Here is a 25,769-nt window from a genome sequence, read left to right on the forward strand (position 1 = left end):
CAACATTTTTGCCATGCACATATGAACTTAGGTAACAACAACTTTTTTTTCTTCTTGGTCATATATACGCATGGTGCATTCAAAGGTAATTATTAATATATTCTTATAACTCAATCTCATTTTTATTGTCTTTGTCAATGATTTAAATACATATTGTAAGTTAATCATTTTATTTCGTATTTGCAGCGTTCAATATTTCATGTAATTTTATTATGTGTATGACTTATGTTTTATGCAGCCTTCCATGTTCGATGATAATCAAATGTATATGTCATGTATGTAGAGAAATGATGAAAAATAAAATAAAAATTTAGTATCAAGTTAACTGTATACATTTGTCATGTTCTTACTTCACCTTAAACATATCAATAAATCGTATTTCGGTTGAGAACAGGAGAATACTCTTATTGGCTAAATAAAGGAAATTCTTTTGTCAAAAAACTCATTATTTCTAGATATTATTTTCTAATTTTTGGCTACAATGTGTAAAATCATCAAATATATATGAATATTAAAAATAAATACAATAGCAAGCGTCTTTCGGTAAATTTCTATCATGTTTACTCCAGTTTAACCATATCCATAAATCGTATTTCGGTTGACGACGGGAGATAACTCTATTTGACTAAAAAAGGGAATTCTTTTGTCAATAAAGTCATTATTTCTAAACATTTTTTATATTATATATACAAGATAATGTAAAAATAAATGCATTAGAAGGCGTCTTTCGGTAACTTTCATGCGTATTTCGGTAATTTTATCCGTCTTTCTGTAAATAATCGTATTTCGGTAAGTCTAGGGACCCCCTGACGCGTAAGGTTATATTCTTAAGAAAATAGTGCGCTCTTCACGGTTACACACAACCAATATTAAATACTATTTTTTAGCAGAGTTGTTGTCCTTGAAACATGATTATGAATCTCGAGTTGGAAAAAATCTGTTATCAAGTATAGATTATTGGCAGTGGTTGAAAATAAGCACAACCTCATAAGCATTGCCCTAGTAAAAAGCTTTCCAGGAATGCTCAATTTCTTGTTTTTATGTAGCTGGGCTAATTGACAATTTTTAGTGGCAAGCACTACATGTAGTATAATAATTCAGAACTTGTTCATTCAAACTCTTATTTCAAAGATTGTTATTGACAATTTTAATGGTGTTTGTTCAAAAAGTATGCCCCGTTTTCATTTAGGTTACGGTTATTAAATCAAAAAGATCCTGGAGCAGTGCTGCCAGGGACACACACTCTAAATACATTTTAGCCATACATTTTATTTATGCATTGGGTCAGGGATAAAGACACCTAAAGCAGTAGACAACTCTAACCCTGGTGGCGATGGAACCCACACTCTCTAGGGTCAGGGATAGACAGCTATATCAGTAGACCACTCTCACCCTGGTAGGGGTGGAACTCATATTCTCAAGGGTCAGGGATAGTCAACTATACCAGTAGACCACTCTCACCCTGGTAGGGGTGGAACTCATATTCTCAAGGGTCAGTGATAGTCAACTATACCAGTAGACCACTCTCACCCTGGTAGGGGTGGAACTCATATTCTCAAGGGTCAGGGATAGTCAACTATACCAGTAGACCACTCTCACCCTGGTAGGGGTGGAACTCATATTCTCAAGGGTCAGTGATAGTCAACTATACCAGTAGACCACTCTCACCCTGGTAGGGGTGGAACTCATATTCTCAAGGGTCAGTGATAGTCAACTATACCAGTAGACCACTCTCACCCTGGTAGGGGTGGAACTCATATTCTCAAGGGTCAGTGATAGTCAACTATACCAGTAGACCACTCTCACCCTGGTAGGGGTGGAACTCATATTCTCAAGGGTCAGGGATAGTCAACTATACCAGTAGACCACTCTCACCCTGGTAGGGGTGGAACTCATATTCTCAAGGGTCAGAGATAGACGCCTATACCAGAAGACCACTATCTCTGGTGGAATCAAACCAAAATTTCCTTTGGTCAGGGATTGACAGCAATATCAGTAGACCACTCTCACCCTGGTGGAGATTGAACACACATTCTCTACAGGCAGGGATAGTCACATATACCAGTCGACTACTAACTCTGGTAGAGATCAAACAAAAATTCCCTTTGGTCAGGGATTGACAGCAATACCAGTTGCCCACTCTAACCCTTGTGGGGATCAAACCCAACATTCTCTTGGGTCAGGGGTAGACAGATAGACACCTATACCAGTAGACCACTCTAACCCTGGTGGGGAGCATACCCACACTCTCAAGGGTCAGGGATAGACATCTATACCAGTAGACCACTCTTACCCTGGTGGGGAGCATACCCACACTCTCAAGGGTCAGGGATAGACACCTATACCAGTAGACCACTCTTACCCTGGTGGGGAGCATACCCACACTCTCAAGGGTCAGGGATAGACACCTATACCAGTAGACCACTCTCACCCTGGTGGGGAGCATACCCACACTCTCAAGGGTCAGGGATAGACACCTATACCAGTAGACCACTCTAACCCTGGTGGGGAGCATACCCACACTCTCAAGGGTCAGGGATAGACACCTATACCAGTAGACCACTCTTACCCTGGTGGGGAGCATACCCACACTCTCAAGGATCAGGGATAGACACCTATACCAGTAGACCACTCTTACCCTGGTGGGGAGCATACCCACACTCTCAAGGGTCAGGGATAGACACCTATACCAGTAGACCACTCTTACTCTGGTGGGGAGCATACCCACACTCTCAAGGGTCAGGGATAGACACCTATACCAGTAGACCACTCTTACCCTGGTGGGGAGCATACCCACACTCTCAAGGGTCAGGGATAGACACCTATACCAGTAGACCACTCTCACCCTGGTGGGGAGCATACCCACACTCTCAAGGGTCAGGGATAGACACCTATACCAGTAGACCACTCTTACCCTGGTGGGGAGCATACCCACACTCTCAAGGGTCAGGGATAGACACCTATACCAGTAGACCACTCTTACCCTGGTGGGGAGCATACCCACACTCTCAAGGGTCAGGGATAGACACCTATACCAGTAGACCACTCTTACCCTGGTGGGGAGCATACCCACACTCTCAAGGGTCAGGGATAGACACCTATACCAGTAGACCACTCTTACCCTGGTGGGGAGCATACCCACACTCTCAAGGGTCAGGGATAGACACCTATACCAGTAGACCACTCTAACCTTGGTGGGGAGCATACCCACACTCTCAAGGGTCAGGGATAGACACCTATACCAGTAGACCACTCTTACCCTGGTGGGGAGCATACCCACACTCTCAAGGGTCAGGGATAGACACCTATACCAGTAGACCACTCTAACCTTGGTGGGGAACGTACCCACATTCTCAAGGATCAGGGGTAGACACCTATACAAGTAGACCTACACCCTCTTGGTTGAGGGGCAAACACCGTAACCAAACTCACTTAGATCAGTTGAGGTTGAGCCAACATGACTACAATCGCACATATTTTTTTGCAAGAGTTATTGTTAAATGTATAATTTTGTTTTAACTGGTTTTACAATTTTAAAAAAATGACTACCGGTAAGTTAAACTTAATTGTGACCTCAAATGCTGGTCCTTGGCCTGGAAGGCTTAATGCGAAAAATAAATCATTCTTTATTAGATACACAATGTCTACATGATCTTGTATGTGAAAGTACAAAACAAGCTGCAGTTGGGTTTAAAGGACTTGTTCATGGGTTGTAAATTGCACTTTTCATGCATTTTTATTTTAAATATGAAATAAAGTGTGTCACATCATTAGGAGTGTTAAAACCAAAATATTGACAGCTGGAACATTCATCAAATGATGTTATATGCTTAAATATTGTCTACAAAGCTTACTATTTCCAAAACTGTTGCTATTATGACTAAAATCACCAAAAGGCTGAAGTGTGATTGGTTAATTGACATCATCATGTGATGCTTTCAATGTGTTTAATAAAGGTTAAAATATCCAGCAATATATGAATGAGTCCATGTGACCGAGTGGTTCCATTTCATTTTTTCTAAAAAAAAATTATGACTGTACCAGCATGAGTTCACTCCAGACTGAAACAAGATTTTCTTTCTAAACTCAAATTGTATTTCTCTCTTTAATTTTAGTAGCCAAGCATTCTTAAATGCATTACCGGGATATCTTATTTTTGGTGTGAAATCTTGAGAAAGTCTATATAAAGGTAGTTTGCAAAATCCCACTTTTAACTTGTTCTGGTTAGGTCCCTGATATCCCAAAAAATCATTCCTCTAGCTATCATACTTGTACAATAATGGGGCAGTGCACAAAAGGTAGCCTACATGTCAACCTACCTTCCCATACAAGTGATGTTGCAATTTCAAGATCATGAAACTTGGCGAGTGCTAACTGATCTTTCACTATCAATAATACTGCTTTTAAAGCTGCACTCTCACAGATTTACCGTTTTTACAACTTTTTAATTTTTTGTCTTGGAAAGAGCAAATTTTTGCGTAAATATCTGCAAACCAATGATAAAAGATAGCTGACAAAAGATCAGATCGCAGATTTTAATATTTCCATTCGAAAATTAATGTTTTATGGCTTAAACCGTTACTAACAAATATAATTTGTTTAACTAAAGCGCCTTTAAATATGATATTAATCTGTGCATACTTAATGAGCAAAGTTAAGGCTCTTCCTACCAGGAGATTGTCAACCCCCTCTCCCACCAACTAGAATTGCATACCTAGAACTCCCTATATTTTCTACCAGGAGATTGTCAACCCCCTCTCCCACCAACTAGAATTGCATACCTAGAACTCCCTATATTTTCTACCAAATTCTGACTCATCTGCATACGAAATAATGAAACAATTTGAGTTTCTGTGTACATGTACTTATATAGTAAAATCGCACTAACTCAAATGTTGTTGTTTTTTATACATATAATCTGTCTGTGTACAACATATCTCTCTTTTCAAGCCTCATGTGCACCTCAAAAAGCCCCTGAATACAGCATGACAAAAATTGGAGGTTCAGCCATTATCAGAAATATACCCCAAAACTGACATCCGGTCTAAAAAAACAACAACTCAAATTTACTTTTTATTGAACATACATGCATTACATGCACAAATCATCGATTAACAAAAAAAATGAACGATTAAAATACACATTAAAGAGTCTTGTTATATATTGCTCCATTCATTGTAATAATAAAACAATTCCTTGTTTAAAGAAAAATATTTTGTGTGACCTATAGTGTCCCTCCTCTAACAATTCAATTAAATGAGTGAATATAACATCATTGCAAATACTAAATTAAAGTTTTCACAATACAATAATAGGATTAAAACTCTTTCTAACTGACATTGGGCTGGTTGTTCAGAAGATTATTAAAGTCAACAATGTTGTTAACATCATCGTTGTTAACTTTTATATATTTACTGCTCTGGAAGTTAATGGATACACTTGTGATCTTCAGTATTCTAACTAACAAGATGAATGGCAATTGTTTCAGCTGTTCTTGTTCATATTTAAATAAGTAAACATCAAATCAAATAGTTTGTGTTTAAAAGTTAACAACAATGTCACTAATCATGTCAACTTTAACAAAGTTCTGACCAATCGGCCCATTATGTAAATATGGTATGTACATTAAGTAATTAACTTGCAATAACCATGCAATTTCAAATGAAGAAGAAATCATATCTTAAGAGAACAATAGGAGTGCAACAGTTAGACATCTTATGCATTTTTTAGTAAAAAAGGTCGTAACTGAATAATTATTTAAGGGGCTAGACACCAGATAGTCAAAATATAGGCAAATGCAGTCACCAGATAGTCAAAATATAGGCAAATGCAGTCACCAGATAGTTAAAATATAGTCAAATGCAGTCACCAGATAGTCAAAATATAGGCAAATGCAGTCACCAGATAGTCAAAATATAGGCAAATGCAGTCACCAGATAGTCAAAATATAGGCAAATGCAGTCACCAGATAGTCAAAATATTGGCAAATGCAGTGTTTCCTTAAAACAAGCCTAGAATTGTCAATGTGAGCTAGTAAGAGGCCGATGACACTTTACATGGTTAAAGTAATAAATGCAACAATCATGTTGCAGTCTCATCTGTGTTTCCCCCTTTAAAAATAACATGTTATGGTTTCCCAGTTTAAATCATATCCGCTTATGAGTTTAGATAATATACCGACATTATATTTAAATTTACTGGGATTTACATGGTAGACAACCAAAGTAAATTTCGAATTGGCAAAATGTGCAAAAACTGCGAAAGATGCGAGTGTCGTAAGCAATGTGATACATCATAAGTAAGATTCAATGGGATGTACACAGCAATGTCACTTTTAATGTCAAGCTTTTGACAAATTTCTTATTCTCTTGCAAATGAATCATCTGGTTCCTAGCCCCTTGAAAGCCTTACTGTACATGTACACATTGTCACTTGCAGAATGTGTACCAAGTTTGATCTAATTAACAGCTTTTGAATCATTGCTGGTGATTTTTTTTTGCCCTAAGAATTAATGCTGCCAACAATTACAACAATCAAGGCTATGATGATACCACATTGTTTTGTTTTTAATAAAAACAATAACCCCAAACAGATGAGCTGAAAATGATGACCTCCTTTTGCATAATTTCAGAAAAATGAAAAGCAAAATACAAATACATGTAAATGGAAAATAATTACCATTCTAAGACCTTGGTTCTTCTACACCCTACTTACATGTTTGGACTATAACATTTAAATGTATAACAACCTGGGGGAATGCAGCACTTTTGATTTATATCTACCCCCTAAAGAAGCAAATTTACCCTTTTGGGGTCCAAATTAGTGAAAAAAGACACCCACCCATATGCTTCGAAAATAATTGCCTTTCCCCCATGGGTTATATGTGTTACTGGAATAGCCATTAACATGTTTAAGAATTATTGCGTTTTAATGATGATTTATGCTCAAACTGATCAAAATGTATTTTGTATAGGCATAGTTAAACGTTGATAAAAATGTACAAGTTTAACTGAGATTTCAAACTTTTAGAAACCCTGGGCTGTAAGGTTATAGCTACCAGTAAATAAAATTCTTCTACTTTTTCTTCTTACACATGTTGAATTTGGTTAACTTTTCTTGACTGTCACAAATCAAGCACACAAGTAGTACTAGAGATCACAGTTTACTGCATAAACACCAGAAAGTCCTGCTCACGGGGCACATTTGGCGCTAACGTGTCCACCACAGAAGATTGCTGCTTCTTCCTCTTTCTAACTCTCGCTGATTGTGGTCGAACTGGTTTAGGTCTTGGTCCCAAAAACTGATTCTCACATCTCCTTATATGGTTTCTAAGTATCCTTTGCAAAGGAAAGAACCGATGATTATTTCTTGGAACATTAGGTCCAATTGTTGCGTGCACAAACTCTGTCAAGTGTTGCTTAATTTCGTCATTGTCCGTGATGCCTTGCTTTACCAACTCTTCGACTTTCTTGATCAGAATTGGATCCATTCTCTCACTCTGTATAAAATGAGCAAAAATGTCAATTGAGTTTAATTCCTAACGTTTTTCATATTTTATTGCATTATAATATGGTTGCCATGGTAACAATGTATTTATCATGATTATACATGATTTTACTCAAATTTTGTCTCAAGTTCAAGATGTACTATTACTACCGAATAAAATGTACCACAATTAAAACAATTGTTTAAATTCACTGAAAAGGATGAATATATATCGAAAACAATGATTCTTTTGAAATATACCATGTTGAATTTCAAAGAAAGTTGAAGAAAAAACAGTATTTCTATCTAATGAGGCAAGAGTTGATCACTGTTAATCTTTTAGGACCCACGAGTCATTTAATATTTGCGCGTATTCAGCAATTTAATACACGGTTAGTAATTAAGATTTTCAAAAAATGCATCATTAAGTAAATTGTTAAAGGTTTATCACTCTAAATTGGTGCAGTAGAATCAGGGCTATTTTTTAGTTATATTTGAGCCAAATTTCTGCCATGTGTTTCCCAACATTTACATTTTTTTCGCATTTTTGTGCCAACATTATTACTCACCTTAATATGTAGACAAAAATAGTAAAAGACTGACAAAAATTGGTATGATTTAGGCTTTTTTTTGCAATAAATAGACTACAGTTGCATGAATGATAATCTAATGAAATCATATATGGCAACAAGAGCCTTTTTGACCCTTCTTTGCCGATGCTGATATCGGCATTCTTCCTCGAAGGCCTGATCCTGTTTTCCCCCCAAAATTGCTACTGAAATTCCACATTTTCTTTTAGATTTTTTTTTATAATGAGAATCTCTTGATTCATTAAATGATGCTTGAGTGAAATATTATCAGTGTTTTTGACATTTTACTCAATTTCTATAACTAAATTGTTTGAAAAAGTACTTTTGAAAATTTCCCCACTTCTTAAAAAATGAGTTTCTTTCCCACACAATGGGCTTTTCAAAAATTGAATTGAGATATTGAATGGTAAGTTGGAAAAACACACAATATAAATATATAACAACGACCTTAAACCACCTTAAACCACCCAAATGACATTTTATTAAACAGGGTAGAGATTATAAGACAGGTATAAAATTTTAATACAAGAGAAAGGCAATCAGATGCAATGGCTCATTTTTTTCGAATAACAACACAAAATTTATTAAAGACTTTTTTACATGTTGTCATTGTAGCATGTGAACACGAAGGCTATGACAATACCCCCAATTACTTATAAATAAGAGCTGTCACATAAATGCAGCAAAGTCCTCTATTCAGCTTTGTCAATGTGATAGGCAAGTAACCTTGACCTACGAGGCAAAAGCACAGATGCTTTGCGAGATACCCATTATAAACGCTGCTCATTTCTGTGAAGTTTTATCAGAATTCAAATAAAATGGAGTAAGTGAGACTATTGTCTCATATGGACAGACACACGGATGAATAAACAAACAGACTGTGGGACAACTATGTGGATCCATTCATGGGGCATAGAGTAAAAGAACAGACCAGATAGAGCTTAAATACTTACGTTAGCATTGGGATGTTCAGAATGGGAGTTTGTCGCTGGGAAAAAGGTAAAGAACTTCCGTTGTCCGGATTCTTCCATGTTATTCTTGAACTCTTGCAATGCCCTCTTCTTTTCGGCCCTGTATTCACACTGAAAAAGGAAAAAAGTTGAGAGTTACCAAACAATAAAAAAAGAATGAATTATAAAAAAAAGGTTTGTAAACCAATACTTGCCATTGCCATTTTGCAATACATCTGCAGAGTTGTCCAAAGTGTGTACCATGTTACATTTGAACCTCTCGAATTGTTTTTGAGTTATTGTCGAGGTGAAAGATTTTGCACAATGATGGTGGCTGACTAAGCAAAACCTCCACATTTTTTCTATGACAAGCTCAAACAAACTATGTTGGGGTGACAGGACTTAATACTGTTTACAGTAGATCAAAGTTAACTGAATTTCAATGTAATATTTTCAACGGTCTTAGACATTCATCCAGTGTGCAGAACACAAGTTTTCTATAACCTAAGCCATCTCTTCAATATATTCCAACCCAGAATATTTTCTTATTTGTGCATGTTCCATCCCATCAAACATATGGGGCATAACTGTTGGAAAAAGAATTCAATGGGCATTGCTAGCAATACTGTGGTCCTCTAGCAGTTTTGTTGCCATAGTAACAATAACATGAGCATATTTTCCTTATAGGCCCCTAACCACAAAGGGACAGATTCCCGGGACTAAAGGGTGTGGGTGTAACAACTCATTGACAGGGAAGAGATGGACCTGGCAGATGACCTCCTTGGAACGGCCGGGAAACATGAGTTCACCGGAACATGACTCCACTGGCGGCTTAAAATAGTGCCTTAATGTCTTACATTGATTGTTAGCTCTACCAAGCCTCTGCAATGTACATCTCAAGGCAACTGTATCAAAGAAAATATGCTTGGTCTTCATATTTGTTTTACATTTGCTGTTCTTATATAAAGTATAAAGTCTTGTACTTAGGTATTGTAAATGAAACCTGGTACTCAACATAGAACTAACGCCTTTTGACTTTACAGAGTAGATGGCTCATGAACGATCGGTCAGGTCTAGATTCTTGACAGATGCACAAACTTTGTTTGACCCATAATCTAGGCATGCATAGGCCGATCTGGCTGGTTTTCGAAAGGAACCAAGCTTTAATAGATATCTAAATACTGTACAAGTTTCATTGAGATACAATCAAAACTGAAGACTGTATCGTGTTCACAAGCAATTGTTTACAGACGCACATACGAGGGCATAGCCAGAAGTTCGATAAGCTTGATAAAATGAAAACAATATGCAGCATATCTTTAAAACTTTCATACAATAATAATCAGGTAATTTGAAATTAGGAATGCGAGTTTCATCGTATAGCATGTTATAACGACAACGTTGTGATCACTATGGAAACAGGTGGTCGCGCATTCGTCCGCAGTTGCTAAAATAACCTATGACAATATCTTTATTTTGTTGACCACTCACATTGAAACCAATAAAACAGCGCTTAAGTTTGCACCTTTGACGTGATGTCAATAACGTGTGATGACGTGGAGTTTTAGGTCAGTGCGTTTGTTAGTTTATTTCAAAGGAAGCATTTTAGACTGACCGGTATAGTTAAATTTTGTTTAAAATGACGCCAGACGACAGACTGAAAAAAACGGGCAGTGATACAGTTCTGAGTGAACCTAAGAAAAACTCCATCGCAAACACTTAAAATGTTGAATGAAGCATCGAGTGAAACTCCAGTGAAGCGAATGCTCATGTACAAGTGGCACAAGCGGTTCAGTGAGGGGCGGGACAGCATTTGTGATGACGTGAGGTCTGGGCGACCGGTTTCACAAACTACGGAGAGTGACGTCGAGGCCGTGAAAAACATTGTTGACGCTGATCGTCGAGTCACTCTTCATGAAATATGCAAGATGTTGGACATGAGTTATGGGTTGGTATGGAGGATAATGAAAGACAGTTTGAAAATGAGTCGAGTGAGTGCGCGTTGGGTTCCACGGCTGCTGACAGAAGATGAGCAAAAGAGTACGGGAATCATGCCGATTCTTAACTCGGTACGAAAAGGAAGGAAACCGTTTTCTTGAAAAGATAGTCACTTGCGATGAAACCTGGCTGTTTTTTTACGACCCTGAGACAAAACAGCAAAGCAGTCAATGGAAGACAACCGGTTCCCCGCCTCCGAAGAAGGCACAATCATCCCGCTCGATAGGAAAGCATATGTTCATTGTCTTCTTTGATGTGCACGGTGTTATTCTACTCCATGCAGTTCCATAGGGCCAATCTGTGACGGGTGTTTACTATTCTAAGGTTAAGTGATATATAACAAAATTCGTTTTTATCAAAATTTAGTTCTTCATTAAATCTGTATAAAACAATGTTTAAAAAAGTTTGTGATTAAAAGTATTGGATTGAATAAGTGTTAGTTTTAATTATATTTGATGAAGTACGCAAAACGCGACAAATGCATTATGTTATAAGCCTCAGTTGTGTTCTCCATTTCAGGTTTTGTGGCGTGACTTGTACAGAGCGATGGCATTAAAGAGACCACAGGCTTTGCATGATGGGTGGATTCTTCACCAGGATAATGCACCAGCGAATAGATCGGAGGAGGCCCAGACTACAGCGACAATCCAGCTTGAAGCGGAGATCCTTCCCCCTCCTTATTCGCCGGACCTAGCACCATGCGATTTTACCCTATTTCCGAAACTTAAATGTGAACTGAAAGGTAAACGCTTCAATGACTTTCAGGAACTACAGAGTGAAGCTCAGACACACCTGTATTCTTACAAGTCAGAGTGGTTCAGTGACATTTACCGGCAGTGGGTAGCGAGACATCGACGTTGTATTGCGGTGAACGGCTCTTACTTCGAGAAGTTATGACGTTGACATCAGATTCTGACGTTTGAACTGCGGGGGCTATACTGACCTCATGTTAATGAAAAAACTGTAGTTTCCTTTATATTGTATGCATCAGTTTGAAATTTTATATGTCATTTACAGCTGAAATAGATTTTATACAAGCTGACGTTCGTTGAAAAATGTTAAAAATATGTTGATTTTATTAAGCAATTCCATGAACTTCTGGCTATACCCTCGTACGACGTACACATTACCATCGCATAAAATTATCTTGATTTAAGGTATAATACCATTTATCCAAGTTAATGTTATAAATGTTAAATACAACTATAGGTAAATTTATATTTTTTGTCATTCAATATGTTGGGCTACTTTTGAGTTTTTAAATATTTTAGAGTTACGTAACTTGTACATGATATTTTCATACCAATAATAAGACTTTGATAATACTCTACTGATTTGATAATCGATTATCGATTTACATTGCACTTTAATGTATTCATTATGAGATTCAACCAATATCCTGCAATATATAACAGTAATTCAAATGGGAAAGGTTTCTTACTTCTGCGATAAGAGGAAACGTCAGCACCTCCTTGATGACAATTCTTGCCCGACAACCCCACTTTTCTGTGATCGTACCCACATGGCGTTCCTTAACGGTTTTCGTACCTTCATTGTCGTCACCATCTTTCTTTGCATATTTGTCATGGTCCGCTTTAGGAGTCTTTTTTTTCGATCTGAATCCCTTAATTCGGTCCTGGAAATAATTATCATTTATGGTATACATTTCATGTATATAGAATCAGTATTTTTATTCATGTAAGCTATACAGTTTCTTTTGACATGTTCACATTTAAACAAAACAAACTACAAGAAAAAAAGAAAGAGCACATCACAAGGATGGATCTAAAATTGAATATAATATATAATTTTGAATGGTTTACACTGTATAGGATATAAAATACATATGTGTTATAAGCATGCAAGCATCATAATATCTTATTCCATTATGCAATCTTCTTTCAAAAGGTTTTGTTATCAGTTCAAGTCTGACTTATTCTATAATAATACAATCAGTGTATACAGTTATTGCAATGTTAGATAACTTTCTAGTACAAGTATCATTATTTTCTTCAGAGTATTGTTTAAACAATTACTGTGTGCCTTCTCCTTTATATCATGTATGTGTATGAACGATTGTAAATATTTGTAAATATTGTTTGTCCTCATGGGCCGTATGGCTTATTGGGTGTGTAATAAATCTTCTTCTTCTGTCACAATTTTAAATAACTTCTTATAACCGAGCTTTAAAGCAACTGTGCACCTGATGATCAATTTGCAAGAATTTTTTTTTTTGTCAAAAACTGACATAAACTTGGTATTAATGTGTACAATGCATTGAAACTTACTAACTGAAGTACCACATAGTTTACAATTTATTTAAGATTAGCAGTTACTTTGTATTTTCCCATAAAAAAAGATTACTGGGTATGTCTACCTAGTAGAATTCATTCCTTATGCGTGACTGGCTAGTCGATGTTATCACGTGATATTACCAAGTTAGGTTTATAGCTTAAATATGCCACTCGTTTGGAGTAAGCCTTTGTAGCAAAGTGGATACAACCCTGGATTGCAATTTTGGCGACACAGGTTCGAACCCGGTCTCCGACATAATTTTTTTTTTACATTTTGGTACCTTTTTTTACAATTATGATATCAAAGCGTAACACATTCTATTAAATAATTGTTCTAAGATTCTTTACCGAAAAAAAAACTTTTTTTGGTGCCAATCTGGTGTACAGTCCCTTTAAAGCTGCACTCTCAGATTGACTTTTTTTAAATTTTTGTCTTGAAATGAGCCAAATTTTGCGTAAATGTCTGGATCAAGTGATACAAGCTTTACAAATGCTTTCAGAACAAGAGCTGTCACAGAGACAGCACGCTCGACTATTTCGCCGCTTTTCAGTGTAAGGATTGAAAAGTTTTGGCTAAACATGCATGGATCACTGTTAGATTAGATTTCAATGCAATACATGATGTGCTGTGATATTAACATAAATGTGGTTACATGCAGTATTTTAACCAGAATTTTTAAGTGTAATAATAAAGGGCCATTATTTGCAAAATACAGTTATCTAACTTGGTTATTCAATTATGTTGGGTGGTTGAATACCATTGTATAAAGTCTCAATGCAATACATCAAGTAGTTGCTGAGATATTATCCTATGTGTGCTAACATGCAAGACCTTAACCAGAATTTCTAAGTCGCATAATAAAGGGGCAAAAATTATATAATATGAAAGATAGAGTTATCTTACTCAATTAAATAAAAAGTTAAATGGTTGGGAGCCTGTGTGTAAATTTTCAATGCAATACATGATGTATTTGCTGAGGTATTGACTTAAAAGTGGTTACATGCAAAACCAGAATTTCTAAGTCTAATAATAAAGGGCAATTATTTTGCATTAAATGCAAACTAGAGTTATCTAACTTGATTAAATTAGTAGGTTGGATGGTTGAGTACCATTGTATTAAGTCTCAATGCAATACCTTAAGTAGTTGCTGAGATATTAACCTATGTGTGCTTGCACGCAAAACCTTAACCAGAATTTCTAAGTTGAATAATAAAGGCCTATTATTTGCATTAAATGCAAACTAGAGTTATCTAACTTGGTTAATAAGGTACGTTGGATGGTTGAGTAACATTGTATCAAGTCTCAATGCAATACTTCATGTAGTTGCTGAGATATTAACCTATGTGTGTTTGCACGCAACCTTAACCAGAATTTCTAAGTCAAATAATAAAGGCCTATTATTTGCATTAAATGTAAACTAGAGTTATCTTACTTGGTTAATTAAGTAGGTTGAATGGTTGAGTACCATTGTATAAAGTCCCAATGCAATACCTCAAGTAGTTGCTGAGATATTTACCTATGTGTGCTTGCACGCAAAATCTTAACCAAGGGGTGATGCCGACGCCGACGCTTGGGTGAGTAGTATAGCTCTCCTTATTCTTCGAATAGTCGAGCTAAAAATGAATTTGAGGCAGTTTTGCAAACAATTGAGATTTGTTCTGTTATGAGATATCTTATATGACTGAATTGATGACAATGATATCCAAATCAGCTGATTCTGAGACAAAAACTTAAAAATCTTGTAAATCTGTGAGGGTGCAGCTTTAATAATACAATAGATATGGCTAAGCCAAAAATTACAGAAGGCAAACCATGCGTCTATTTGTTTCAGGTGAATGCTGAGAAAACATATATACAGTACCCCTTTCAAAATTCCAAGATGACAATACAGAACTTTCTTGCCAAGTATTGTATAGGGTGCTTCTGAATTTGTGTAGTTAAATTTCTTTTTTCCAGATGGTAAAGCTGAAAAGAAAAAACAGTTGCATACAACAAAGTGTATAGTTATGTAAAAAAGATCAAATGGATGCATGAAACAGATTCAATAGTTGCTTGAAACAGAATGAGTTTTTGTGTGAAACAGAATCTATTTTTGTGTGAAACAGAATAAATACTTGTGTGAAACAGAATCAATAGTGGCATGAAATGGATTCAACAGCTGTGTGAAACATAATCAATAGTTGTGTGTAACAGATTGAATAGTTGTGTGAAACGAAATCAATAGTTGTGTGAAACGAAATCAATAGTTATGTGAAACGAAATCAATAGTGTGAAACGAAATCAATAGTTGCGTGAAATGGATTCAATAGTTGTGTGATACAGAATCAAAAGTCATAATCTTAAAATCTTGGGGAGTTCTGCAAAATTTGAAAACAAGAGATCCACTGAACAAGCACCATCTGTGATCAGGTCTTTATTCAAACAATAGACATTAACTGATAATTATTCAAGTACGGTAAGAGTCATGGCCAATGCTGTAGGAGTGGGTATTGTGTCTGCTAACATTGTACCATGGTCAATTTAAATTTCTTGAATAGTTTACGAGTTATGGTCAAGGTTATTTTTTTAAGAAAATGTCAACAACAATAATAATCAAAGTCAAGGGAAAATACAATGAAATTTTGCAAACATGAAAGTTTAATGACAGACAATTCTTGTAATGGTTATAAAAAACAAGAGGGCCCTGAAGGCCCTGTATCGCTCACCTGATCCAATTCAAGTGTGAAATAAGTGTTTTCAGGGCGAGGGCAATTGTGACAGGAGTCAGATCCTTCCCAGTGACCAAGTTTTTTTTTAATATCACAGATAATTTTTTAAATTTCACGGATGACCCAGTTGCAAACCTTACCTTGCTGTAATAAGTACATTTTGACCAGGTTTCATATAGATAAAGTAGAATATATGGCCTCAACAGTGTTTTAAAAATGATTTCTGTGATTTGACTTTGTGACCTAGTTTTTGAACTCGGATTACCCAGTTTCTAACTTGACATAGACTTCATAAACACAAACATTCTGACATAGTTTCATGGTGATCAAAGAGAGAATGTAACCTCTACAGTGTTTACATAGTTTTTCTATGATTTGACCTAATTGCCTGGTTTTTGACCTCTGATTACCCAGTTTCAATCTAACGATCATCAAGAATAACATTCTGATCAAGTTCCATGAACATATGGTCATAAATGTGGCCTCTAAAGTGTTAACATGCTATTCCTATTATTTGGCCTTGGCCAAGAGCTAATCAATATAAACATTCTGACTAAGTTTCATGAACATACAGTCATAAATGTGACCTCTAGAGTGCTAACAAGCTTTTCCTATGATTTGACCTAATGACCTAGTTCTTGACCACACATGACCTGGATTCAAACTTGACTTAAAGATTATCAATATAAACATTCTGACCAATTCTCATGAAGATACAGTTATAAATGTGACCTCTCGAGTGTTAACAAGCTTTTCCTTCAATCTGACCTGGTGACCTAGTTTTTGACCGCACATGACCCAGATTCGAACTTGGCCTAGAGCTAATCAATATAAACATTCTGTCATACAGTCATAAATGTGACCTCTAGAGTGCTAACATGCTTTTCCTATGATTTGACCTCCTGACCTAGTTTTTGACCGCACATGACCCAGATTTAAACTTGACTTTGAGATTATTAATATAAACATTCTGACTAACTTTAATGAAGAAACATTTATAAATGTGACCTCTATAGTGTCACGCTTTTCCTTTAATTTGACCTGGTGACCTAGTTTTTAACCCCAGATGACCCAAGATCGAACTCGTCCAAGATTTTATTGAGGGTAACATTCTGACCAAGTTTCATTAAGATTGTGCCCAAATTGTGACCTCTAGAGTGTTAACAGTCAAATTGTTGACGACAGGGCGATCACAATAGCTGACCTTGAGCACTTCGTGCTCAGGTGAGCTAAAATAATAGAAATACCTGAATTTCCAAAGTTTTTGGTTGACGAGAATGCAGAGAATCGGGAAGAAGTCTGTATTTCATACTCTCTAATGGCTTTATTCACATCTTCGACGTTGTCATAGACCTTCATGTGTTCCTCCACTGAAATCATGTGATGCTGTGTCAAGTTATGTAATAGTTACTGCACCTAAAACCCCATCCTCTGACACCTATCATCAACTGCCAAAGTCAACCTATTCTGTTGGATGTATGTTACTCTCCATATTAGTATAATAGTAACACTATTGAAAAATTGATTATGTTTATGTATAAATTCACAAAATTCTGTTCAAATGACTATCTGTCAGATGCTGATTGGTGTTTGTTCATAAAAATTAGTAAAATAACTGATTTTCAATAAAGTTTAAAAAATAAGATATGAGAGCCCCTTTAAAGGCAAAATACCAAGAATGTTAAGCTGGGCATTAGAATAGTGATTATTGATCAAATCTGTCATTGGACTAACATATTCTGAAATCATGGGTCCAGGGCTAAAATTTGAAATTCATAAGCTCTAGGGCTTTCTTCTAAACCTAAAACAAACACACATGCAAGTGTCTCATCACAATCTTTTTGGCAATAATCAAGTTTGATACTTTTAACCTTCAAGCACCGTAAAGCATAACTTTTGGACCTCACATGGTCAAATATATATTGTTATCTTGCACTGAAACATTCAATTATCCTCTACATGTAAGTGTTTTTTTATCAAGATTGAAGTGTCTGACTTGTGCAAAAGATCATGTGATATGAAAAATGATAAAAGAGCGTGTTTTACTTTCAAGAGGCACAAATGGTTCAATTTCCTCTTGTTCCTCGTCGTGGGTTTCATTTTCATTATCATCACCACCTTCCTCAATTGGCACTGCAAGAAACTGCATTCCATCCCCTGTCTCTGACTGTAATTATAATATAAAGGGAGAGTATCAATATACTGCATTTCCTCCACTGTCTCTGTCTGTAGAAACAAGTTAAAGGGGGATTATCAACAAATAGCATTCCTTCCCCTGTCACTCACTGTAATAATAATATAAAGGGAGATTATCAATATTCTGCATTCCCTCCCCTGTTTCTGTCTGTAAAAACAAATTAAAGGGGGATTATCAATATACTGCATTCACTCCCCTGTCACTGTCTATAATAACAATTTAAAGGGAGATTATCTACAAACTACATTATATCCACTGTCTCAGTCTGTAAAACAGATAAAAGGGAGGAAATCAACAAACTTCATACCCTCCCTCTCTTTCTGTAAAAACTATTTAAAGGGAGATTTTGTACAATTTGCAGTCCATTCACTGTCTCTTTTTTACATAAAATATCAAAGGGAGAAAATCAACAAAATAAATTATCTCTCTTTGTCTGAATATGTTATAACAATTTTAAGAGAAACAATCAACAAAAAGCATTCTCTTCCCTACTGGGTATATCTGTTTGTAAAACCGATTAAAGGGAAACAATCAACACATTGCATTCCCTCCCCTGTCCCTGTCTATCATAACAAATTAATTGGAGGAAATCAACAAAATAAATTCCCTGTCTCCATCTGTAATAACAAGTTTAAGGGAGATAACCAACAAAATGCATTCCCTCCCTTGTCTCTGCCTGTAAAAAAAAGATGATTAAAAACAAACTGCATTATGTACAATGTCTTTGTCTGTAAATAAAAGAAAATATTTATGCAATATTAAAGGGAGGTAAAAATACATTTCCTCTACAACAAACTGCATCCCCTAGTCTGTCCAAAAAATTAATCTGAGTTTTACTTTTAAAATATTATATCTGTAGTAACAACACATATGTGAACAAGTTTATCTTTATTAGTTCTTACATTTTCAAGGTAGAAGCTATCTACACAAGAGTATGTTCCATCTGGTTGGGGCATCACTGTCAAAATTTCCTGAGGCATGCCTGATGCAACGGGTACAGCTTTGAGTGGACTGAGGGACTGCAGCTGGGATTGTACAGTTGATGTGGCCATTGAGGTCTGAAATGAAAAAGCATTTTCTTTTTAAACATAATTTTTCAATGAAAATATTTTTAAGAAACATTGGCACAAACGTTGACGCCCTAACAGTCAACATTCCATTTTAAAAAGCTGCACTCTCACAGAATTTCTCTTTTGACAACTTTTTTATTTTCTGTCTTGGAATTAGCCACTTTTTGCATAAATATCAGCAAACCAGTGATAAAAGATTGGTGACAAAAGATCAGATCTAAGATTTTCATATTTCCGTTCAAAAAATTTTATATGGCTAAAAGTGTTACTAATGGTTTAAAAAAATTTGCATAAAACATCAATTTTTGAACTTAAACATGAAAATCTGTGATCTGTTTTTTTGTCAGCAGTCTTATATCACTGGTTTCCATGGATTTTTGCATAAATTGGCTCGTTCCAACGTCAAAACGTTCAATCTGTGAGAGTGCAGCTTTAACACTTCATAAGTGCCATGAAATAAAAAAGAAAGTAATATTTTATGCTATTTATTAATTATATTTTTCATTTTTTAACTTACCATTGTAACAAGTAGCTTGTTAACATAACACATGAACCAATCTGTTTGATATTCGACCCTTAAAGGCCTAGTTTAAGCCTTCAAGAAGTGACCCCCCCCCCCCCATATCGGTGTATAGTACACAACCTCTGTGTAGTATTGATCTTAATCTACTTACCTTAATCCCTCTTATCAGTTTTGGAGGTTTCATAATATTATTGGACCCTAAATGCCCCTAAGCCAATAAACCAGTATACAGGAAATCGGCCCCTTCTTTGACACCAGTGCAATTAGCAGAAGATGAACAGCAAGGAGTTATCATGCTAAACATTCCTTAAACTAGGCCTTAATAACAAAAGAGAGACCCTATAAAACTGCAAGAGAGTCCCTTTTACTATCAAACCCGGCCTGGGCGCATGTGAGTTTGATTAAGTGGTCACCAAGCCAGACAAGTGGGTTTCCTCGGAATAATCGGGTTTTCCCAACAACACAAGACCAAACCTCGCGAAACATCGTGCCAAGGAGAATGATTGATATTAATATTATGTTGTAATAACTTGTTTCACAATCATTGTGAAATATATAAGCTAAAATTCATGGATATTCTAGCAAAATTATAAATTTCTTGATTGAATTATAATGTATGTTACACATGATATAAGCTAAACTACACCTCTTGAGCAGTAGGGTCTGTGCTAAAGATCTTCATCTTCTTGAACCTCACAGGGGGTTTGTTTGGTGTGGAGTTCAGTTTTCTTTTACCCAGAATTGGTAGTGTGTCTTCATACTTCTTTTGTTCTGAAATTAAACAACCAATGTTCTACATTTATATTGAAAAACGACATGTTCATAAATTTAATATCTAGTTAATAAATAAATCCAAGTTGAACCACTAAAACTCTATAAAGTTGAACAAAAGAATAAACAGCAAATGCTCTTAAAATTAACATCAAATCCTCCTGGATTAGACACGAAACACTCTTCAGTTGGACACCAAAATTAATTTCATACATGCCATATTTCTGAGAGGCTTCCCAGGGGATTTGGTCTGAATTCCAGAGGATTTTGATATTACACCAGGGGATTTTTACGCAGTGAAATTTAGCACAATATCAATCTTTATGATATAAGAATAAATACAGAAACACACTCTTATTATAATAATTGTTAGACTTAGTCGTCGTGGTCCTTCATGGAATTTCACACTCATAAAATTAAGGATGCTTTCCACTGTCAACCTTAAGCTAGTTTAAAAGCAAAAAATTAAATAAATTCCAGTGGATATTGATCCCCTGGTGGGGGACCAGGCGTTGGGTTAGAATTCCTGGGGGATATTCCCCCCAATCGGGGATATCATTATGGATGTATGTAATTAAATGCTCATAAATCGAACAACACAGGCTCATCAATTGAACATCAAATGCTCCTCAATTGAACACCAAATACACAAAAATTGAATAAGTTAAATGCTTTGCTATACATGATTGTAATTGTGACAATTTTGGCATCACACCAATAACCTCAATGCTTTCAAAATACCCCAATTTTTTTCTAGACATCAAGAGCTTATGTTGTATGTAAATGTTTGCCGACTTATAAAAATGATTTTTTTTTATAAAGGATGATTGTTTCAGTGTAAGATCATTATCAGGGCTTCTAAAAACCGGCAATTTGCCGGTCTGGACCGATTTTGACCAAATCAGACCGATTTCAGTTTCAAAAAGTGTCCAAAATATCGGTCCGAAATTTTCTCATTTTTCTTTTGTAATTTCGGTCCAAAACGACTAAGTCAGTAAAAGTTGTAGATATTGTAATACACAAACGTTCATGGGTCATTCACACAATCAAAACTACCCCAAAAAGGTCATAAAAGTGTCTTGGTTACCATGAGACCAATGCGACCAGCTGCCTTTTCCGCTACGCTGATCACTCTATAGCGTATCTGTTAAATGGTATTGACAGAAGACAAAATTGAACAAAGTATGTGTTAATTATGTGCTTGCAGCTATCCTGATTAAGTATTAAAATCGGTCCATATTTTCACATGGCAATATGCTATGTCGTTGTCGATCATTACATGATATATCTGTTTATTGATTACCAAACGGTTAAATTTTAATTGTAATAAAGAACCATTGCTGGTTAAAACGGTTTTAAAGATAAATGCATGTCATTGTTAATCCGTGAAAGCATTATAAATCCGAATTAATTAATCTAATAATATATAGAATATCAACAGCGACATGCTTGATTAACTACATAGTCTGAAAGTTGAGTCCGCCGCTTACGTCATATTAATTGGCAGTTATGAAAAAAATCGTTGTCGATACCACACTTATAGCTTGTTGCCCCGATTATTAATATAGATATATATTATTGCTCATGATTATCAGTTGAATGTTGACCCACTATAAAAGCATTAAGCAAATAAATCATAATACTGTTTCATTTTTCGCCGTCTGACCGCTTCCCGACAGCCACAGTTAATTACGATCACAGTCGTTCTTGTAAGAAACGCTGCAGAACTCGATGAGAATCTCATTTGAATTAAACTTAAATCAATGACTATCTGATCGGATATGCTGGCTCTAGAGCCCTCTTACTAATTGCCACATCACAAATATGGACAGAAAAGACGTCGCAAAAATGTACGGTATGACATTTCTATATAATCAAACTATTTAACATTTCTTTCTTTTTAATGGGGGGGGGGGGGGGGATTTTTTTTTTTGGGGGGGGGGGGGGGGTCGTGACCGGGTCCGGACCGATTGAGGTTCCAAAGTTTTAGAAGCCCTGATCATTATAAGCAGCTAAAAGTATATTTCATGAGTGGCACGAGAGAAATATTTACTTTTGGTGTTCACAAGGTGAAATATATTTCCATATTACACTTTAACCAACAATTATTATTTTTATTAAATGCCTTAAAATGATATGAAATGACTGTTGTAGTTTTTCAGAAAAGCACACCAAACTGAATGCAAAATTGTTTCATTTTGAAATGACGTTGTTGAAATTTTGTCTCAGCTCTGTGAGCATTAATGTTTGATTTTGGAACACAGAGCGTGCCAAAATTTCAATACACTGTTTGAAACAGTTAAATATCAATTTAATTTCACAGATCAATCTCTATAAACTACCAGAAAGCATATAATAAAATCTTATCTTACCACTTAGACAATATCCAAAGAACTCTGTTTTAAACTTGCTATTTTTTTCGAGGAAATCTTTTCCATACTTGGACCCCAGGTAGGAGAACGTTCCCTCTTTCAAACTGGCCGTCAACAGGAATGCTTCTTCTCCAGTTTGTTCATAGAGCTGATCCACCTGAAGACCACATGCAGGGCCAGTATTCATAAAACATCTTAGAAGTTGCACCCTCACAGATTGAACATTTTGACAACTATTCTTTTTGTCTTGGAATGAGCCAATTTTTGCAAAAATCCATTGCAACCAATTATATAAGACTGCTGACAAAAATCCAATCACAGATTTTTATGTATAAAGTTAAAAATTGATTTTTTATGCATTTTTCTTATACCGTTAGAAACGGTTTAAGCCATCAAATATTAATTTTTAGACGGAAATATGAAAATCTTTAATCTGATTTTTTGTCAGCAATCTTATGGTTTGCAGATATTTACGCAAAAATTTGCTCTTTCCAAGACAAAAACTTAAAAAGTTGTTAAAATGGTCAATCTATTTGAACTTAAAGATGCACTCTTACTCCCAAAGAAGATTTACCACAATTAATTCAAGTGTTATAAATAATATACCAAAAATGATGAACAAATGTCGAAAACGATGGTTCTTATGAAGGATACAGAGTTTAATATAAAAAAGGTGCAGAAAACACGGTAATACTATCTTATGAGACTATAGAAAATCACAGTAAATCTTTTAGCATTCACCATTCATTTAATATTTTTGCGTGTTCGGCTATCAAATACACTGTTACAATCATGTTATCAGTACTCAATATTTTCCCAAAATGCATTTTTAAGTAAGTAATTAAAGTTTTATCACTCAGATATTATGTTTGTTATATATCTGTATGTAGAGATTTTGAATAAGAGTGTCACTTTAAATATGAAAATCTGTGATATAATTTTTTGTCAGCAGTCTTATATCACTGGTTTCCATGCATTTTCGCATAAATTGGCTCGTTCCAAGACAAAAACAAAAAAAGTTGTCAAAACATTCAATCTTTGCGAGTGCAGCTTTAAAACGTATTAACAATATATATATATATTAAATAAGAATATCAAAATCATTAAAAAAACATAAATTCACAACAAAAAGCAGCAAGTTATCACCTACCAGTATTTTAATCTGGTTCTTAAGTACAGTATTCAGAATGGCTTCATATCCTTGGATCGACTTAATTGTTGCAAACTCATCCATCGTGCCGGCTCATCAAACTGCAATACAAAGTTGGGTTATTCATTTCAGTATTTTGGGGAAATGACCTACCGGTATTCCCTTAGAATTAGAAATTTTCAAGTCATTTTTCAAGTTCAATTAGGCAATTTAAGGGGCAAGAATATTCAAGGAGATATAAAAGATATTAAACAATATCTGACTGATAATGCCAGCTATGAAAGCAAAGATAAAATACAAACAAAAGTTTGTAATGTACCATCTTAATTTTTTTTGATAATGTTACATACTTGAAAATGATGCTGATTAACTTCCTTAACTCAAGACCGAAAATAACACATTTTGTGATCATACCAAGACATACACTTAAGTAACGAAACGTTGCAGGTGATGTCTTTTAATATTTAATCAAAAAGACATTCAATAATACAGTGGAGACCTTTTCAATAACCATTTAAAACTGTGTACTTTAATTATGACTGATAAAAAACAACATAACCTTACATGTAAATGCGAATATAGCACAGAAATGACTTTCCCCATCTCTTTTCAACTGTTTTGATTCAGTCACCGTGAAGACCCACATACTAGCTATATAATTCTGTGCCAGGTACCAACAGAATATGTAGTTAACTTACTTGTGGAATATTGTACCTACCTGATTCTTAATCAAGCAACAAGTCCGGTCACGCAATCAAAAACAGTTGTGGAGTTTGCGTCACTAAGATATATATATGTAATACCCAGTGGACTAATGCAATTGTTATATAATTCAACGCATGCGAGGTATACCAAATGCATGCAAGTCAAGTAAAGAAACCATTGGTAGCTGGGGAATTTTGTTTAATAGAGAGAATGCCAATGCATCAAGTGACTTATACATGTAAACAGTGGGAAAGAGATGTGGAAGTTGTTTCTTTGGCTTAAAAACATTAATTCATACATCTTCTTTGGCTTAGAAACATTTATTCGTACATCGGCGCAATAAAAGGTAGTAACTTAATGCACCAGTCATTTGTAACCACTGCGACCCGGTCCGAGGTTATACCAGGGATAGCCGGGGAAATGGGCCGGTTTTTAACCTTTCAGGTGGCCCCGCAGTGCCGGCTGAATGTGGTGGTTTTGTTTCCACGTCAAAAATAGTGGGGGATGGGCCTTACCTATTGTCCCTGGGGTACGGGGGCATTTGGCAGGGATTTTACCAGCAGTTCATCGATTTTACCCGGGCTTGGTTGGACAGAAAGTCAAAGTCCCCGTTATTTTATTTTTTTAGCGAAGAATTTGGTGTTGATGTAATGACGAACAGTGACTTTGATCACGGGTAAAACAAATTTATAGTACATGTAAATTTATCGTCATAATATTATAAATAACATTTCATTCACAAGATTTCATTTCCTAATTTCGAGCCACTGTGATTGAAACGCGTAGGAGCACTTTCAACACATAAAAAATGGTGTGCCTCAAACGATTGCCTACCGTGTTATATTTAAGCAAAACTGTATAATTATTAAGTAGGAATGCTTTGGATTATTATACCTTAGATGTTTAAAAAAACGCTGGAATAATTCTTGTAAACTTGTGTTGAGTATCGAAGGGC

The 25,769-nt window shown here is 35.6% G+C and overlaps 1 protein-coding gene across 1 annotated transcript; it reads right to left on the reverse strand.

The window, feature by feature from the left end:
* Positions 1–5,067: 5,067 nt before the first annotated feature.
* Positions 5,068–25,767, reverse strand: LOC128240026 (uncharacterized). The gene is made up of 11 exons (XM_052956507.1): positions 25,709–25,767; positions 24,110–24,210; positions 22,960–23,116; positions 20,463–20,587; positions 19,126–19,281; positions 18,073–18,193; positions 17,274–17,396; positions 15,180–15,283; positions 12,465–12,659; positions 9,029–9,157; positions 5,068–7,498 (listed from the first exon to the last, which is right to left on the reverse strand). The coding sequence occupies exons 2-11, from the start codon at positions 24,191–24,193 to the stop codon at positions 7,163–7,165; spliced, it is 1,530 nt and encodes a 509-aa protein (XP_052812467.1). The 5' UTR covers positions 24,194–24,210; positions 25,709–25,767; the 3' UTR covers positions 5,068–7,162.
* Positions 25,768–25,769: the final 2 nt, after the last annotated feature.

Source organism: Mya arenaria, chromosome 7 (assembly GCF_026914265.1).
Source record: "Mya arenaria isolate MELC-2E11 chromosome 7, ASM2691426v1".
Lineage (NCBI taxonomy): Eukaryota > Metazoa > Mollusca > Bivalvia > Myida > Myidae > Mya > Mya arenaria.